This window comes from Crinia signifera, chromosome 7 (assembly GCF_055691185.1).
Source record: "Crinia signifera chromosome 7, ASM5569118v1, whole genome shotgun sequence".
Lineage (NCBI taxonomy): Eukaryota > Metazoa > Chordata > Amphibia > Anura > Myobatrachidae > Crinia > Crinia signifera.
Window position 1 is genome coordinate 18598024 of NC_139223.1, and position 20861 is coordinate 18618884.

Genomic DNA, 20861 nt, shown 5'->3' on the forward strand with positions numbered 1-20861 from the left:
CGCCAGTCAGGATCCCGACATCGGGCTAATGACTGTTGGGATCCCGACTGCCGGAACCCCGTACCACACCCGGTATAATGTACAGTATTAGGCTTTATGCTTCTACTGTAGGCTATAGCACCAACCCCAACCACACACGTGGCTACATAACCACCACCATTATCACCGAGCACTTACACCAGCCGTCACCATTATCAGCGTACACTTATGTGGGGTACTCCTTGTTTGTGCCACAGACTCATTGCTGGACAGTGTTGCTGATGCCTATACAGACTGGCAACTCCTGCTGCCCTTAAAACTGTAACTGCAGCCTAGGCTGTTTATGTGCTCCTATGGACTGCAGGGGTTAACCTGCACCTGGGTTGCTAAGCGACCAACCCATGGTGGGCTACAGACAGGATGGACCTAAAACCCTGCACCCTTCTGTGGTGTCCGTCCAGAGAGTAGGAAGGCAAGAAACCTGCAAAGATTGGCTGGATGTGGGCGCCAAAGGAGAGAGGTGTGGTTTTCCCGATGCGGGAGGAGAGCGGGGAAGTGTGAGGAGTAAGTAGTGTTGTTGCGCAGGGACAGCGCAGGCAGAGCAGAGAGCTGACCTGTGTGAAAGAGAGACCAGCAGCCCCATCAGTGGAATACCTCAGGACAGCGTTACTTCATCACAGGCGCGCTGAGACAGAAGCCCAGCCGGAGAAGCACAGGACAGTGCGCTGAAGGATTCCGGTGGTGATTGACAGTGTGGTGGAGGAAAGGTGCCGGCTGCGTGACACTACAGCGATCCCGGCGCTGAACGACAGAGGAGGGCTGTGCCAAGATCCCCAGTGCCTGTGACTCGGCGGGACACCGCGCAGCCAGCGGTGATTGACAGAGGGGCTGCAGGAAGAGCAGTGGCAAGTGGCGCAGAGAGGAAGAACAGGGGGGACCCAGCTAGAAGAGAGCCCCTGGGGAAGACCGGCCGTCCCTGGCACCGGAGACCCTACTGCGTGCCCTACAGAGAGGGACACTTGTGCCCTTTCTGGTACATACTGTATTTGTGCTCTTTATTCTACAAAGGATGGTGGGCACATAAAGCAAAGTAGTTAGCTGTCGAACAGTACATCGGCCGCCCCAGCCTTTATTGAAATCTTTCTTTTGGTGAAATTAACTTTCAGTATCGGCATTGTGCCCAGGACATTATTTGCTTTGGATTACATATTCTATTAGTATTTACTTCAAGACACTGTGTACCTAGGCCCAACAGGTACCTTTATTTCTTAACAGAACTGCACAGTTCATAGACTCATTGCTTATTACTGAACTGAATTTATTGCATTGTGTCATTGCCTATTCATACTAGATTTCTGAGATGTTTCTGGATTACATCACACTGTATTATTCGCTGTTTATATCCCTGATTTGTGATTTAAGTTGATTGTATTGTGTCATAATTGCTTAATGATACTTTAGGTGCAGCATACAGTGCGAATTGTGGCCCGAGGTGACAGTGGCCCCATCGCGCACGATATCCTCTTTACAAATCATTATTATTATTTTTGTCATTCATTGCAACTGTTGCTTGAATTGGGTTATCATTACTGTTCAGCGTATTGTGTGAAGTGTGGCACAGGGGCCCCATCGCGCACAATATCATTCTAGGTGAAGCATTCTTTAAGTCTGTTGTCGTTGATTGCCAATTGATGCTACTGCTATTGCACCATTTAATCTTTCTTATAGCAGTGATCCGTGACTCTTTTGGCTGCATAATAAAACATTTTATCACCATCCTCACGTGTGGTGACAGCGTTGTGTAGTTGTGTTATGGGGTATTGCTTTCCCGGGGTCCTTCTGTCCCCCGCCCTCCGAATTGCAGGCGAGTGAAGCAGGCAGGTCGCAGACAGGCAGTGCTTAGAGAAGAACAGGACTACCAGGTATCGGTCACGCACCTGCACGCGGTCTGACAACATCACACTAACACCAGCTGTCCCCATTAACACTGAGTATTTACACCAGCCGTCACCATTATTACCGGTGCCGGACGGCTCACCAACAGTTGGGACTCCGACAGTCATTACCCCGACGTCAGAATCCCAACTGCTCCCTCGTGGGGGTCCACGACCCCCATAGAGGGAGAATAAAATAGGTGTGCCTGCAGCGTGGGGAGCGCAGCGTGGCGAGCGCATCGAGCCCGCAAGGGGCTTCGTTGCGCTCCCCCCGCTGTGGAGTCGGGATTCCGATGTCGGGCAAATGACTGTCTGAATCCCGACTGTCGGTGTGTTATACCACACCCCTGAGCACTCACACCAGCTGTCACCATTATCGCTGAGCATTTACACCGGCCGTCACCATTATCACCGAGCATTTACATCGGCAGTCACCATTATGACCGAGTATTTACACCGGCCGTCACCATTATGACCGAGTATTTACACCGGCCGTCACCATTATCACCGAGCATTTACACCGGCAGTCACCATTATCACCGAGCATTTACACCGGCCGTCACCATTATCAGTGCACACTTAACCCTGGCCATCACATGATCACCAAGCACTTACACCAGTTGTCACCATTATCACCGAGCATTTACACTGGCAGTCACCATTATCACCTAGCATTTACACCAGTTGTCACCATTATCACCGAGCTCTTACACACACCATCACCATTATCACCGCGCACTCACACCAGCCATCACCATTATCACCGAGCTCTTACACACACCATCACTATTATCACCGAGCACTCACACCAGCCATCACCATTATCAGTGAGCATTTACCCCTGCCATCACCATTATCCGAGCACTAACACTTGCCCTCACCATTATCAGTGCTTGCTTACACCGGCCATCACCATTATGAGCGCACACACTGGCCATCGTTATTATCAGCGCACACTTATACCGGCCATCACTATTATCCGCGCACACTTACACTGGCCATCACCATTATCCGCGCACACTAACACCAGCCATCAGCATTATCAGCGCACACTAACACCGGCCATCAGCATTATCAGCGCACACTTACACCAGCCATCACCATTATCCGCGCACACTTACACCGGCCATCACCATTATCCGTACACACTTACACCGGCCATCACCATTGTCAGCGCACACTTAGACCAGCCATCAACATTATCAGCGCACACTTACACCGGCTATCACCATTACCAGCGCACACTAACACCGGCCATCAGCATTATCAGCACACACTAACACTAGCCATCACCATTATCAGCGCACACTTACACCGGCCATCACCATTATCCGCGCACACTAACACCAGCCATAACCATAATCCGCACACACTAACACCGGCCATCAGCATTATCAGCGCACACTTACACCAGCCATCACCATTATCAGCGCACACTTACACCAGCTATCACCATTACCAGCGCACACTAACACCGGCCATCAGCATTATCAGCACACACTAACACTAGCCATCACCATTATCAGCGCACACTAACAACCGCCATCAGCATTATCAGCGCACACTTACACCGGCCATCACCATTATCCGCGCACACTAACACCAGCCATAACCATAATCCGCACACACTAACACCGGCCATCAGCATTATCAGTGCACAATTACACCAGCCATCACCATTATCCGCGCACACGAACAACCGCCATCAGCATTATCAGCGCACACTAACACCAGCCATCAGCATTATCAGCGCAAACTAACAACCGCCATCAGCATAATCAGCGCACACTTACACCGGCCATCACCATTATCCATGCACACTAACACCAGCCATCACCATTATCCGCACACACTAACACCGGCCATCAGCATTATCTGCGCACACTTACACCAGCCATCACCATTATCCGCACACACTAACACCGGCCATCACCATTATCCGCACACACTAACACCGGCCATCAGCATTATCAGCGCACACTTACACCAGCCATCACCATTATCTGCACACACTAACACCGGGCATCACCATTATCCGCACACACTAACACCGGCCATCAGCATTATTAGCACACACTAACACTAGCCATCACCATTATCAGCGCACACTAACAACCGCCATCAGCATTATCAGCGCACACTTACACCGGCCATCACCATTATCCGCGCACACTAACATCAGCCATAACCATAATCCGCACACACTAACACCGGCCATCAGCATTATCAGCGCACACTTACACCAGCCATCACCATTATCAGCGCACACTTACACCAGCCATCACCATTATCAGCGCAAACTAACACCGGCCATCAGCATTATCAGCACACACTAACACTAGCCATCACCATTATCAGCGCACACTAACAACCGCCATCAGCATTATCAGCGCACACTTACACCGGCCATCACCATTATCCGCGCACACTAACACCAGCCATAACCATAATCCGCACACACTAACACCGGCCATCAGCATTATCAGCGCACACTTACACCAGCCATCACCATTATCCGCGCACACTAACACCGGCCATCAGCATTATCTGCGCACACTTACACCAGCCATCACCATTATCCGCACACACTAACAACGGCCATCACCATTATCCACACACACTAACACCGGCCATCAGCATTATCAGCGCACACTTACACCAGCCATCACCATTATCTGCACACACTAACAACCGCCATCACCATTATCAGCGCACACTTACACCAGCCATCACCATTATCAGCGCACACTTACACCAGCCATCACCATTATCAGCGCACACTAACACCGGCCATCAGCATTATCCGCACACACTAACACCGGCCATCAGCATTATTAGCGCACACTAACACTAGCCATCACCATTATCAGCGCACACTAACAACCGCCATCAGCATTATCCGCGCACACTAACACCGGCCATCACCATTATCCGCGCACACTAACACCGGCCATCACCATTATCAGCGCACACTTACACCAGCTATCACCATTATCTGCACACACTAACACCGGGCATCACCATTATCCGCACACACTATCACCGGCCATCAGCATTATCAGCGCACACTATCACCGGCCATCAGCATTATCAGCGCACACTTACACCGGCCATCACCATTTTCCGCACACACTAACACCAGCCATCAGCATTATCAGCACACACTAACACTGGCCATCGCCATTATCAGCGCACACTTACACCGGCCATCACCATTATCCGCACACTAACACCGGCCATCAGCATTATCGGCGCACACTTAGCCAGACTCCATTTACAGTACCTTGGTGGCAGATTCTTTGCTGTCAGCAATAGGAATATCAGACACTGGGGCGTATTCTCATCAAAGCTTTCTTTGGATCACAGGAAGGAAAGAAAATACAACGAAGGAAATGTCTGTATACGGCAGTTCTGACCAGGAGAATGACGGTAATTATACAAATGAGATAAATGTCAGTAAGATAAGCACCCACCAAACCTACACTAGATATTGGGCCACTGGAATGGTGTTTGCACCCCGTAAGTTATTCTTTGTCTCATAGTCCACTCTATCCTTCAATCCGCTTCTCCCTCCACCTGCCCGCTCGATCTGGTCCCCTCCAATATTATCCGTCGTCTCAGTCCGTCGGTATGCTCTCACCTGGCTCACCTCTTTAATCTTTCCCTATCCTCTGGGATCTTCCCTTCCTCCTTCAAACACGCTCTTGTCTCCCCAATTCTCAAAAAAACTAATCTGGACCCCAACTCTCCATCCAACTACAGGCCCATCTCCCTCCTCCCTTTTGCCTCCAAGATCCTAGAACGTCTGACCTATAATCGACTCCTAAGCCACCTTACTGAAACTGTCTTCTCCTGGTTCACCTCATATCTCTCCGATCACACCGAGCTCCTCCTCTCATACTACCCCACAGCCAGTCAGTGTTCCCCAAGGGTCAGTTCTTGGCCCTCTCCTCTTCTCCATCTACACCACCTCTCTGGGCACCCTCATCAGCTCCTATGGTTTCTATTACCACCTTTTATGCTGATGATACCCTAATCTATCTCTCCTCCCCCGACCTATCCCCATCACTCCTGTCCAAGGTCTCCAAATGCCTCACGGCCATCTCAGCCTGGATGACCCAATGCTTCCTAAAACTAAACATTGCTAAAACTGAACTTCCAATCTTCCATCCCCCGAACATCCTCTCATCTCCATCAGCATTGGTGAAACCGAGATCACCTCCACCGACCAAACGCACTGCCTCGGTGTCATCATTGACTCCTCCCTCTTTCACCCCCCACATTCGTGTTCTCTCACAGTCTTGCCGCTTTCACCTACGCAACATCTAGCGCATCAGACCATTCCTCTCCACTGACGCGACCAAAATTCTCATTCACTCTCTTGTCATCTCCCGCCTTGACTACTGCAACATCCTTCTCTCTAGGCTACCTCTCACCCACCTCGCACCTCTCCAATCCATTCTTAACGCTGCTGCTAGGCTCATCTTCTGCTACCTCCGCCTCCCCCCTCTGTCTATCTCTTCACTAGCTCCCCATTCGTTTCCGAGTTCTCTTTAAACTCCTCACCACCACCTAAAAGGCTCTCTCCTCCTCCACCGCTCCTTACCTCTCTTCACTGATCTCTATCCACACTCCCTCCTGTCCTCTTCGCTCCATCGCTGACCGCCGACTGACCTCTCACCTAATCACCTCCTCCCACTCCCGTGTCCAATACTTCTCTCGCGCTGCCTCCTGCACTGGAACAACCTCCAGCCACCCATCAGGCTTTCTGATTCCCTTACCTCCTTCAAGTGCTCCCTCAAAACCCACTTTTTTCGAATAGCCTATCCCTCCTCCTAACCTCTTTTGATCCTCCTATCCTGCCTCCGTTCCCCTCCGTTCCTACTTATCCTATTGTTTTTCGTTCGTCCACCCACCTCCTTTTAGTATGTTAACTCTTATGAGTAGGGTCCTCCTGCCTCACGTACTCACCCTACCTCTTTACCTCACCTGTGCTCCTGCCCTGTTCTTCCCTTCCTCTACTTCATCTTCAGTCTCCTCGACAATTTTGACACCTACTTCTGAACTGATGCTGATTTTAGTTCTACCAGCTATACCCCTATTTATGCTGTATTTTATCAACACACCCTGTACGTTACCTTGTAATTTGTTTTTTGTTTGCTATGTACGGCGCTGCAGAAACTTTGTGGCGCCATATAAATAAACGTACTACTACAGAGAGAATTTTACCTGAATTATTACTTATGCTGGCCATACATTAGGACAATAACTAGTTTATAACTGATTGGAATGATAATTTGTCTATTGTGTGGGAGCAAATGATAATTAACAGTCTGCTACCACATGGTGAAAATATGTCTTACAATGGTTGTTCCAGTCCCAGTGATTAATGCTACAGCTGCACAATCAGCACTCGGACTCCCCGCGATCACCACCCAGGTTACAAGCATTGTGCCGTGAACACCAAACTTCCCAAAATTCAGTAGCATAGTATGACTGACAGTCCAGGCAGTTCAAAACTTACTTACCGCCTATACTCACTTCTTAAGGATTTAGTAAAAACCGGAATGGTCCAGACCCTGAAATACTGGCTCCATGCAGCAAACTCTGCCATTCTGGAGCTTATAGTGTGTCTCTTGGTCGCCCCCATTCTTGGGGTGTCCAATCTGGTGGGGGTGTCTGTGACACCTGTTACCAGGAAGAATGGGAGGGAGCGATTGCAGGAATCTAATAAAAATCGTCTCTGACTGTACAGTAAGTATGAGTGACCACACTAACACTGATCCCAATTTAGTGTCCCAATTTAGGAGAAACTGATGTCTTATGGCAGGAAATTAGGGAGGCTCCACTCTTTGACCCATCACTGGAAGGCATGGGGTGCCAAGCTGGCAGCGGCCTTGATGGGATGGGGGCAGGGAGTGTGACCATGCAGGAAGAGTTAAGGTACAGGAAGGTAGAAGTAAATAGACCAGACATTGTCCAACTGATGTCCCTAGGTAGCTCTCTGGTGCAACTGGTGTTGCTTGCCCACAAAATCCCTTTGGACAGTGGCCCAGAGAGGCACCATACACTGAAGTGCTGACACCAGCTTGCCCTGGCCTAGAATGTCAGATGATGCCCAGAACAACAGTAAATCCCAGTTCCATGTGTTGTCTTCTGGGATACACCAGTGTTTGTGTTTTCATCAAGGTCTCTGCCCATAGTAGAGCCTTTTCAATAAGTTGCTGTGGACATAGATGTATGTGCCCTGTAGATCGGGGAAGTCATGCAGCCATGGTACAAACATCCATTGCAATGCTAGGGAACGTAGGCAAAAGGCATGCTGGGAAGATGCACTGATCTAGCCGCTGTGGTCTTTTCCTCTTTGCTGGTTGATGCTGTGGTTGGCTACAATGGCAGTTGTCTAGCTGCTGTGGTCTTTTCCTATGGTCTAGGCTGTGCTGGTGTAGATGTTGTTGGCTGTAGTTTGGCCTCTTGACTTTATGCGATGGCGCTAGCAAAACTGGTAACAATTCCACCACCGTTAACACACATTCCGTTGTACGGATGGCGTACCGAATACAGCCCATCGCCGCCCCCTTGGTTGCCACCACATCGCAGCTTCCTTCCATTGTGACGGAGACTGCAGTCACATTTTTCTCAATGTTCAAAGCCTCATGTGCAGATTGCTGAAAATTGTGATCTGCGATTTTCCGTAATCTCCGTGGGCTACTGAATTAGCCCCATACAGTAGTTTGTAACAGACAACATATACTGGTGAAAATTTGCAAATACAAAAACATTTAAGGTAACACGCAACTCCAAATGGGGGATATTGGCGAGAAATGATCTGTGCAATTCTGCGCTGTAACTGAGGGACAAATCCTAATGATAAATTGAGCGCCAACCAACCAGCTTCTGTCATTTTTTAAACACATGACAGTTAGTAGCTGATTGGCTGGATCGCCAGTTATTATTATCACTCATTGACACTGCCCCTGTGTTAGATACCACCATGTACTGTATAGTATATACCGCTCTGTCCTTACTATGATGTCTGCAATTTTATAGGACTGCTGCTGCTTCCAGAAATGAATAAGATTACAGTAGGAAAACTGACCTTATGGAAGAAAGCCACTTTGAGGTGCCGCATCTCTAATTATATTGTCGGTAAACACACTGTGACGTGGTATAAAATAGAGAGAGACACAAGAGAGGCTGTTCCATGCTCTGACCGGAACAGGTTACCAGATACAGAGATAGATGAGGAGTCTGGAGATATAGTAGCTACACTGACGTTGGCTCCAGTACAGGACTCTGACATCGGAGCAGTGTTCATCTGCAGACTGAAGCTTCCCGGATCCAAGAGCCCGATAGAGGAGAGAACAGACCCGCTACGTGTGACATGTGAGTAGTACTGAGCATTATCTGGGGTAACCTGAGTATGGATATGTAATACCCCTTTCAAACCAGCCAAAATTCCCGGTTTGGTCCCTGGAACAACCCTGGACTAGTGCTGTTGTGAAAGGATCCCGGGCCAAAATCCAGGGAATGATGTCCTGGGATTTCAACCCTGCTAACTACCAGAGTTGGGGGGGACGTACTAACATCCCCACCCCAGCTCCGCCCCCTATCGCCGCCCATCGCATTCATAATTATCACATATGCAGTAACATATGCGATAATTATTGCAAAGTACAGCTCTTGCATTAAGAGCTGTCCTTTGCGGTGAGTCAGCGGGTTATTCTAGCCGCCCTTATCATTTGTGAATATGGTAATCCACATTTTAAGGAAGGGGGATGCTGGCTACCGAATTGTAGCAGCGTGTTTCTGTCCGTAGGTTTATAAAAGATCGATGTATTTAAGGTATTATTTTTTAAAGACACACACACATCTAAGAAGTCGACTTGTATTTTGCTACTTTTACTTGTAAATTTGACAGGTGAATGGGCATTGTTAATGCATAGCATCATTTCATCGAACAATTCTACCTCGCCCTGCCACAGCAGGAATATATCATCGATATATCGAGAAAATATCGAAATATGTCTAGCAAACATGTCATTCTGAAAAAATAACAAATGTTCCTGATGAAACATAAAAATATTGGCGTACGATGGGGTCACTGGGGACCCCATCGCACAGCCAGACACTTGAAGGTAATGAAACCCATCAAACCTGAAAAAATTTCTACTTAGCACCAATTCAAGCAAAGTCAAAAATACTTGTTTGTCAAACTCAAACTTATCCCCCAATTCATCAATGAAAATACTCATTGCCTGCAATCCCAAATGATGGGGAATGCAGGTGTAAAGACTGTTCACGTCTAATACACATAAAACTGTGTCCACCTCTGAAATATCTTTGGCTTTGCTGTCCAATAAATTGAGAAAAGTAGTTGTGTCCTTTAGAAATGATGCTTTGGTGGAAAGGAACGGTTGGATAATTAAGTCCAAGAACTCAGAGACAGGATGAAATAAGGATCCTCGTGCAGAGATGATAGGTCGCGGTGGTGGTTCAGTAGAACTCTACGGTAGAGAGTATAATATCGGCAAGATGGGAAATTTTTGAGTAAGTGCATCACATAATCTTTGAACTATTTTCTGTTGATTTACAAAAGCTGTCAATACTGAGGTTAGTTCTTTCTGGTACTCCATCGTTGGATCTTTCGCTAATTTGCGATAGGTGGAAGTATCTGCCAGATGTTCCAGTAAGATAGATATGTATTGTTCAGTATCTTGCAAGACAATACCCCCGCCTTTATCCGCAGGGTGGATTGTAATCGATTTATCTTTACTTAGGGTAAGTAGAGCTTGTCTCTCAGACCGTGAAAGATTGTAATTGATTTGTTTGTTGGCTTTGGTATACCTGCTCATAGTTTGATCCAGCATGCGGGTGTAGGTTTTAATCGAAGCATTGGTGGATGGGGGTTCAAATTTGGATTTAATTCTTCTATTGCAGAATTGATCAGTAGAAGTAAGATATTTTTGGTCTTTAGAATTTTGAAAAAATTATTTTAGATGAAGGCCCCTATTCATTCGATGCATATCGATTTGCCATTCGAAGTCTTTATGTGCCGATGTTGGCACAAAGGATAATCCTTTATTGAGCACGGCGTAATCTGACTGAGTTAACACACGGGACGATGAATTAAATATTAATTGCTCTTCATGTTGGTTGCTTTTCTTGAGCCTTTGGGTTTGGCAGCCTCTTCTGGTTCTTTGACGTCTTTTTCCCGTGCTTTTCGGGTACATACCCCTAAAGGGGGACGTGACTGTACAGATGTAGAAGGTTCATCTGAATCTGCAACAATAAAGTCACTATCAGATTGAGATGATTGTCCCGGATCTTGTCGAGTTTTTTTATTGCGCCAAGATTGTCTATTGGATTGTCGTTGGCACCGAAAGTTTTCCCAATTTCCACTTAGCCATCTGTACACCATATTACTTTCATAGTCTTGTTTGATAGTGATCAGTTTGGATTTTTTGAAACGCAGGAGTTCCTTGCGATATCGGTGGCATTGGGTGGATAATTTGGACCACCATTTATAATTCGTATCTGTTAGATTGTCTTGATTGGTAAAGGTGATTGATTCAATCTTGAATCTGACCAATTTCAATTCTTTACCGGATTCGTCTATTACAAGCAGCATCAAGTCAAAGCTACATTTATTTAATATAGCTATCCATTTCCTGCAAAATTCTGGATTCATCCTTCCAATTGTAGGGGTGTTTCGTACTCTGAAACCGCGTGGTATTAGTTTTTGCCATTAATAATCGGATAATGAAGAGCCTTGTAAAAGATAGTCAGTCTCTCTTTTTCGAAGCCTTAATAAATTATGATAAATGTCCTCTGCGTTTAGAAAGTCTGTTTCCTCTAGAATGTCCTCCGTGATGAGGATCTCAGCAACATCAGCCGCAGAAAATGTAAAAGTCTCACCAATAGGTGTCACAGCTATAATCGGCACCATGTTGTTTTCCTGTGTCGGCATTGTAGAGTGGTCCTCCTCCATTATACAGCAAATAAAAGAAACACCTTTTATCAAAAGGGAAAGTGAAGTTCCAAAGGTAAGAAGAATTGATTAAAGTGGTTGCCTTGACCCTGGAGTTCCTGGCAGGGAGCTCACTATAAATAGAAGTCTTGTCGGTCCGGCACTCCACAATCAGGTTTAGTGTACCGTGTGCGCAGCCCAAAAGATTGCATACAAAACCAGGAGAGCTTAACGATAAAGCACTGAGGCGGCACCACGGAATTTAAGAATAGCAAAGTTTTTTTAACGTTTCGGGGAACGTCAGTCCCCGTCATCAGAACATCAGATAATACAAACATACAATAGCTCACCTTATATCCCCACCATGAAGTGACACGCAGTCGGAGCCGGGTTGATGGGCGGCATGCTTCACCGGGGCGTCGCAGTCACTCCCAAGTGATGGCATACAATGTTGAATATTCATGCGGCTATACTCAAGCGTCCCCGCAACCATAGCAACGCGGCTCCGGCTGAAATACAGATTAAAAAAGGCTGTCAAATGTGGATTACATCCTACAATTAGACCACAAGAAAGGAACATCAGTACATACAAAATACAAAGCATTTACTTAATGCATAATGCTATTCCATGAAATACGTTCATTAAGACCTTAAATGGACATAGTTTGTAGCGTATGAATCCAGAATGATTCGCGTTTAAGAAGGAGGTTGGCTCTATCGCCACCTCTAGATAACAGGGGAATATGGTCTATGATTTTATATCTTAAGGTAGATAATTGATGACCTGCTTCACGAAAATGGGCTGCTACGGGTTGCTCCATTGGTTTCCTCATCAATGCGGCTTTGATGGCCGACCGATGGAGCCCCATTCTTTCTTTGAATGTGCGTGTTGTCATCCCCACATAATGTTTGCTACAAGGGCCCTTGTGGCAAACATTATGTGGGGATGACAACACGCACATTCACGTGACACCTATTGGTGAGACTTTTACATTTTCTGCGGCTGATGTTGCTGAGATCCTCTTCACGGAGGACATTCTAGAGGAAACAGACTTTCTAAACTCAGAGGACATTTATCATAATTTATTAAGGTTTCGAAAAAGAGAGACTGACTATCTTTTACACGGCTCTTCCTTATCCGATTATTATCGGCAAAAACTAATACCACGTGGTTTCAGAGTACGAAACACCCCTACAATTGGAAGGATGAATCCAGAATTTTGCAGGAAATGGATAGCTATATTTAATAAATGTAGCTTTGACTTGAGGCTGCTTGTAATAGACGAATCCGGTAAAGAATTGAAATTGGTCCACCCAATGCGACCGATATCGCAAGGAACTCCTGCGTTTCAAAAAATCCAATCTGATCACTATCAAACAAGACTATGAAAGTAATATATGGTGTACAGATGGCTAAGTGGAAATCGGGAAAACTTTCGGTGCCAACGACAATCCAATAGACAATCTTGGCGCAATAAAAAAACTCGACAAGATCCGGGACAATCATCTCAATCTGATAGTGACTTTATTGTTGCAGATTCAGATGAACTTTCTACATCTGTACAGTCACGTCCCCCTTTAGGGGTATGTACCCGAAAAGCATGAGAAAAAGACGTCAAAGAACCAGAAGAGGCCGCCAAACCCAAAGGCTCAAGAAAAGCAACCAACAAGAAGAGCAATTAATATTTAATTTATCGTCCCATGTGTTAACTAAGTCAGAATACGCTGTGCTCAATAAAGGATTATCCTTTGTGCCAACATCGGCACATAAAGACTTCGAATGGCAAATCGATATGCATCGAATGAATAGGGGCCTTTGCCTAAAAGAATTCTTTCAAAATTCTAAAGACCAAAAATATCTTACTTCTACTGATCAATTCTGCAATAGAAGAATTAAATCCAAATTTGAAACCCCATCCACCAATGCTTCGATTAAAACCTACACCCGCATGCTTGATCAAACTATGAGCAAGTATACCAAAGCCAACAAACAAATCAATTACAATCTTTCACGGTCTGAGAGACAAGCTCTACTTACCCTAAGTAAAGATAAATCGATTACAATCCTCCCTGCGGATAAAGGCGGGGGTATTGTCTTGCAAGATACTGAACTATACAGATCTGTCTTACTGGAACATCTGGCAGATACTTCCACCTATCGCAAATTAGCGAAAGATCCAACGATGGAGTACCAGAAAGAACTAACTTCAGTATTGACAGCTTTTGTAAATCAACAGAAAATAGATCAAAGATTATGTGATGCACTTACTCAAAAATTTCCCATCATGCCGATATTATACTCTCTACCGTAGAGTTCTACTGAACCACCACCGCGACCTATCATCTCTGCACGAGCATCATTTCTAAAGGACAAAACTACTTTTCTCAATTTATTGGACAGCAAAGCCAAAGATATTTCGGAGGTGGATATAGTTTTATGTGTATTAGACGTGAACAGTCTTTACACCTGCATTCCCTATCATTTGGGATTGCAGGCAATGAGTATTTTCATTGATGAATTTGGGGATAAGTTTGAGTTTGACAAACAAGTATTTTTGACTTTGCTTGAATTGGTGCTAAGTAGAATTTTTTTCAGGTTTGATGGGTTTCATTACCTTCAAGTGTCACGATGTGCGATGGGGTCCCCAGTGGCCCCATCGTACGCCAATATTTTTATGTTTCATCAGGAACATTTGTTATTTTTTCAGAATGACATTGTTTGCTAGACACATTTTGATATTTTCTCGATATATCGATGATATATTCCTGCTGTGGCAGGGTGAGGTAGAATTGTTCGATGAAATGAGGCTATGCATTAACAATGCCCATTCACCTGTCAAATTTACAAGTAAAAGTAGCAAAATACAGGTCGACTTCTTAGATGTGTATGTGTCTTTAAAAAATAATACCTTAAATACATCAATCTTTTATAAACCTACGGACAGAAACACGCTGCTACAATTCGGTAGCCAGCATCCCCCTTCCTTAAAACGTGGATTACCATATTCACAAATGCTAAGGGCGGCTAGAATAACGAGTGATCATTCCACATTATTTACCGAGTTGGAAATAATTAGAAAGAAATTTCTAGTCCGAGGTTATAATAATAAAGAATTGATGGAAAGCCAACAGAAGGTCTTACATCTTAATAGACAAAGTTTACTGCAACCTAAAAGTAAAACGCAGAATGAGGATAAATTTACATGGGTGACTACATATGACAGCTCTAGCCCAGTGATTCCGAAAGCTACCCGTGCAATCTGGCCTATCATATCAACAGATGCCAAATTGCCTGGTCTTCAGAAAAAAAGACCAATGACGGCATATCGCCGCAGCCGCAATCTGCGTGACTATTTAGTACGTGCGGACATTACTAAATACCAATCTCCTTTAACTACATGTAAAAAACCTGGTTGCTATCGTTGTCCTTCCTGTACTACCTGCAATTATTTATTAACTGGTGATTCCTTCTGCCACCCCCATTCGGGTAAAAAGTATAAAATCAATCATGTTTTATCATGCAATACCCAATATGTCATATATATGATTGTTTGCCCTTGTGGAAAACATTATGTGGGAATGACAACACGCACATTCAAAGAAAGTGGCTGCCCTCTCCCGAAAAGGGCAGCCAGAAAGTAGGTAAGTTATTAGTGAGTGGCTCACAGATAGAGCTCTCCATCCTTAAAACACTGTCTGCCCTATACTGATTCTTCCCATGGCTTTACATTACTGGCTGCCTGTTCCTACTAGCCCAGGGACCCCCTATCTGCAGTTTGGGGGTACAGTGGGTGCTGGTGAGTGGTTCCCGGCAGGTGCTACTAGACTCTGCAGGCAGCATGGGATGCCGCCATTGTACCTGCACTGCTGCTTCATCCATACCTCCCAAAATGACCCTCTCCAGGAGGGACACATTGCTCTGCTCCTGGGCTTTCTTCTTAATGTATGATTGCCATCACCTGTGGAGAAACACCTTTCTTATTAGTTAACCTGTTAAACACAGGTGATGACAATCATACATTAAGAGGAAAGTCCAGCAGCAGAGTAGTTTGTCCCTCCTGGCATGGGTCATGTTGGGAGGTATGTTCATCGGTTCCCGTGGTTTCTGGGGACCCTCTGCTGAGCGGCTGTCATCTAACTGTAGCTCTGGGCACAGCTTCCCTGCTCCCAGGTCTCAACAGTGAGACTGGACACTGCAAGCCCATCTTATTGCCGATTCCTCCCCTCCCGCTCCTGTGATAACCACAGGTGTATGTTGGTGTGCTGTCTTACCAGTGTTGCCACTTGGATGGTGCTGCTTCTTCTATGTCATAGAGGATTGGAGGCTGGAGACTCAGAGTGGTTCAAAAAGGGTTAACACTTTATTTGCGTAGTATTGGGCAACCTGCGCCTTCAAGAACAATAAGTAAAACATCATGACAGTCAAATAACTCACCGCCTGGCTGGCTAACTATGACTACAGGGAGTCGCTACCTTCTCTGATTGTTCTAGCTAACAAATTTAAATGACTAATCGGTATAGATCACTTTCTCTTCTATATCTTTCGAGACTGCCTATGCTTCACATTGAACGTCATATAACTTCAGCATCACCTCTGCTCAAAACAACACTTTAGTTACTAGTGCATAGATAAAGGTAAACAAACGGGTTATTGCATAGATAATGACAAACAGACGATTCCTACAGCATAGATCACAGTAAATAGACAAATATTATTGCGCAATAATGAATGTTCCTATGTGCACTTCTAGTACCTGAGTGATATCACGGTAAGTCTTTACCCTAATTTGTCCTTTACTTTGTATATCCAAATGGAGTCTTGGTATGGTATTTGTAATCCACTGGGTTTGGGCCATAATTAGTGAGAATGTCTTTCCTGCAGCAGTCTTTTGTTCAAGAGGATCTAACGTTAAGAGGTTAAACACAAACCAATGCAGTAGGATATTGGTTTACTCAGCTGCCTCTTCTATAAGCTGTCTTACGAGGCTCCAGCTCCTTCTGACGCCCCAGATGTCATGCTGCAGAAAGTTCTAGAAGCAGTAGCTCCAAGTGAAAATAGGTTAGCAGACCAGATTGGGAAGAAACAGTCTTACTTATCCCTTATACATCACGATCTTCAGCGAGTACAAGAAAGGGTTGGGGAGGTTGGGTCCCGTACATCGACACTGGAAGACCATATATTCCCACTACTTTTAATGTGAATACCATGGATGCTACCCTAACAGCTGTCCAGGGCAAGTTGCTGGATATGGAGGGCTGTCTGTGGCAGAACAATATCCGCCTTGTCGGCTTACCGGAGAAGGAGGAAGGTCCCAACCCCCGAGAAGTTCTTGGAGAAGTGGCTTTTGGATACGTACGGTGCATGCAGACTCTTTCTCCCCACTTTTTACAGTGGAGAGGGCACATCGGGTTCACTTCAGGCCCCTACCCCCAGGCGCACCACCTCGCACCTTTATAGTCAAGATCCTTAATTTCCAAGACAGAGATGCGACCGTCCGCCTGGCCCGTACCGAGGGCCCCTTGTGGAATAATGGCTCTAAGGTCTCCGTATTCCCATTCTTCGCCGTGGAAATACAAAAAGATTGCGCTCAGTTTCAACCAATAAAGCGTCACCTGCGGGAATTGAATATCTCTTACACCATGCTCTTCTCTTCTAAGAGTGGCTGCGGATGGGGAAACCAAGTTTTTCACCACTCCTAGGAGGCCGCTGCTTGGCTTGATACCCGCAGGCCGGCGAAAAGAGCTTTGGCGGGTGATACGGATGCTTAATTGTATTCCCTTCTGCACGGCTGTCTCAGTGCCCAGAATTACTAACAATCCTTTTTGCTGGTTTAGGTTGGTGTATTGCTTTACAGATGACAAGAATGCCTAATTCTTTCTGTTGTTAAATTGAGTAAACTATGCTTATTGGACGGAGAGCTCTATGCCTTGTCCTGTTGCCACTGAATGCTTTGTCACCACTAGGCGTGTTCGGTTATAGCCAGGCAGGGCTGCCACTTGGAATTTTGGGGCCCGGGACTTATTTCCAGTTCGAGACCCTCCGGGCCCCCCTCCTGCTGCAGGTTCCGAAGGACATGCTTCTTCAATGCAGGATACCGGCGGCCAATCAAAATGCAGCAGTGGCTGGTGACCCAATCAGAGCTTGTGTACAGGCAGCCGCTCTGATTGGCTAATGGTACACAAGCTTGGATTGGCTCAAAAGCAACTGCAGCATTTTAATTGTCCGCTAGCATCCTGCATTTAAGAAGCAGGCAGCACAGCGGATGTAGTCGTGGAAGGGGGGGTAGGTTGCGGCAGGCAAAATGAGCTGCCCGGGCCCTTCCAGGGGCCTGGGACAGCTGTACCCACAGCACCCGCCTGTCTGCGGCCCTGTAGCTAGGGCTTGTAGCTGGGTTAATTTAATTAAGGGATGAGGTATGCCGCATCTTGGGATGGTATACAGGGTGGGATCGGTTAGTTTGGTGATGGGATCAGGTATGCTGCAGTTTGGGATGGTATACAGGGTGGGATGGGTTAGTTTGGTTATGGGATCAGGTATGCTGCAGTTTGGGATGATATACAGGGTGGGATGGGTTAGTTTGGTTATGGGATCAGGTATGCCGCAGTTTGGGATGGTATACAGGGTGGGATGGGTTAGTTTGGTTGTGGGATCAGGTATGCCGCAGTTTGGGATGGTATACAGGGTGGGATGGGTTAGTTTGGTTGTGGGATCAGGTATGCCGCAGTTTGGGATGGTATACAGGGTGGGATGGGTTAGTTTGGTTATGGGATCAGGTATGCCGCAGTTTGGGATGGTATACAGGGTGGGATGGGTTAGTTTGGTTATGGGATCAGGTATGCTGCAGTTTGGGATGATATACAGGGTGGGATGGGTTAGTTAGGTTACGAGATCAGGTATGCTGCAGTTTGGGATGGTATACAGGGTGGGATGGGTTAGTTTGGTTATGGGATCAGGTATGCTGCAGTTTGGGATGGTATACAGGGTGGGATGGGTTAGTTTGGTTATGGGATCAGGTATGCTGCAGTTTGGGATGGTATACAGGGTGGGATGGGTTAGTTAGGTTACGGGATCAGGTATGCCGCAGTTTGGGATACTATACAGGGTGGGATGGGTTAGTTAGGTTACGGGATCAGGTATGCTGCAGTTTGGGATGATATACAGGGTGGAATGGGTTAGTTTGGTTATGGGATCAGGTATGCCGCAGTTTGGGATGGTATACAGGGAGGGATGGGTTAGTTTGGTTATGGGATCAGGTATGCCGCAGTTTGGGATGGTATACAGGGTGGGATGGGTTAGTTTGGTGATGGGATCAGGTATGCCGCAGTTTGGGATGATATACAGGGTGGGATGGGTTAGTTAGGTTACGGGATCAGGTATGCCGCAGTTTGAGATGATATACAGGGTGTGATGGGTTAGTTAGGTTACAGGATCAGGTATGCCGCAGTTTGGGATGGTATACAGGGTGGGATGGGTTAGTTTGGTTATGGGATCAGGTATGGCGCAGTTTGGGATGGTATACAGGGTGGGATGGGTTAGTTTGGTTATGGGATCAGGTATGCCGCAGTTTGGGATGGTATACAGGGTGGGATGGGTTAGTTTGGTTATGGGATCAGGTATGCCGCAGTTTGGGATGGTATACAGGGTGGGATGGGTTAGTTTGGTTATGGGATCAGGAATGCTGCAGTTTGGGATGGTATACAGGGTGGGATGGGTTAGTTTGGTTATGGGATCAGGTATGCCGCAGTTTGGGATGATATACAGGATGGGATGGGTTAGTTAGGTTACGGAATCAGGTATGCCGCAGTTTGGGATGGTATACAGGGTGGGATGGGTTAGTTTGGTTACGGGATCAGGTATACTGCAGTTTGGGATGGTATACAGGGTGGGATGGGTTAGTTTGGTTATGGGATCAGGTATGCCGCAGTTTGGGATGGTATACAGGGTGGGATGGGTTAGTTTGGTTGTTGGATCAGGAATGCCGCAGTTTGGGATGGTATACAGGGTGGGATGGGTTAGTTAGGTTGTGGGATCAGGTATGCTGCAGTTTGGGATGGTATACAGGGTGGGATGGGTTAGTTTGGTTATGGGATCAGGAATGCCGCAGTTTGGGATGGTATACAGGGTGGGATGGGTTAGTTTGGTTATGGGATCAGGTATGCCGCAGTTTGGGATGTATACAGGGTGGGATGGGTTAGTTTAGTTATGGGATCAGGAATGCCGCAGTTTGGGATGGTATACAGTGTTGGATGGGTTAGTTTGGTTATGGGATCAGGTATACCGCAGCTTGGGATGGTATACAGGGTGGGATGGGTTAGTTTGGTTATGGGATCAGATATGCCGCAGTTTGGGATGTATACAGGGTGGGATGGGTTCGTTTGGTTACGGGATCAGGTATGCCCCAGTTTGGGATGTATACAGGGTGGGATGGGTTAGTTTGGTTATGGGATCAGGTATGCTGCAGTTTGGGATGGTATACAGGGTGGGATGGATTAGTTTGGTTATGGGATCATGTATGCCGCAGTTTGGGATGGTATACAGGGTGGTTTGGGTTAGTTTGGTTATGGGATCATGTATGCCGCAGTTTGGGATGGTATACAGGGTGGGATGGGTTAGTTTAGTTATGGGATCAGGAATGCCGCAGTTTGGGATGGTATACAGGGTTGGATGGGTTAGTTTGGTTATGGGATCAGGTATACCGCAGCTTGGGATGGTATACAGGGTGGGATGGGTTAGTTTGGTTATGGGATCAGATATGCCGCAGTTTGGGATGTATACAGGGTGGGATGGGTTAGTTTGGTTACGGGATCAGGTATGCCCCAGTTTGGGATGTATACAGGGTGGGATGGGTTAGTTTGGTTACGGGATCAGGTATGCCCCAGTTTGGGATGGTATACAGGGTGGGATGGGTTAGTTTGGTTATGGGATCATGTATGCCGCAGTTTGGGATGGTATACAGGGTGGGATGGGTTAGTTTGTT

At 46.4% G+C, this 20861-nt stretch overlaps 1 protein-coding gene across 1 annotated transcript in view; it reads left to right on the forward strand.

The window, feature by feature from the left end:
• Positions 1 to 20861, forward strand: part of LOC146021084 (tyrosine-protein phosphatase non-receptor type substrate 1-like) — an 84355-nt gene that overhangs the window by 42657 nt on the left and 20837 nt on the right. The window contains exons 6-7 of the mRNA XM_083154885.1: positions 5280 to 5342; positions 8964 to 9299. Coding sequence (XP_083011011.1) covers positions 5280 to 5342; positions 8964 to 9299 — 399 coding nt within the window. The remainder of the gene's footprint in view (positions 1 to 5279; positions 5343 to 8963; positions 9300 to 20861) is intronic.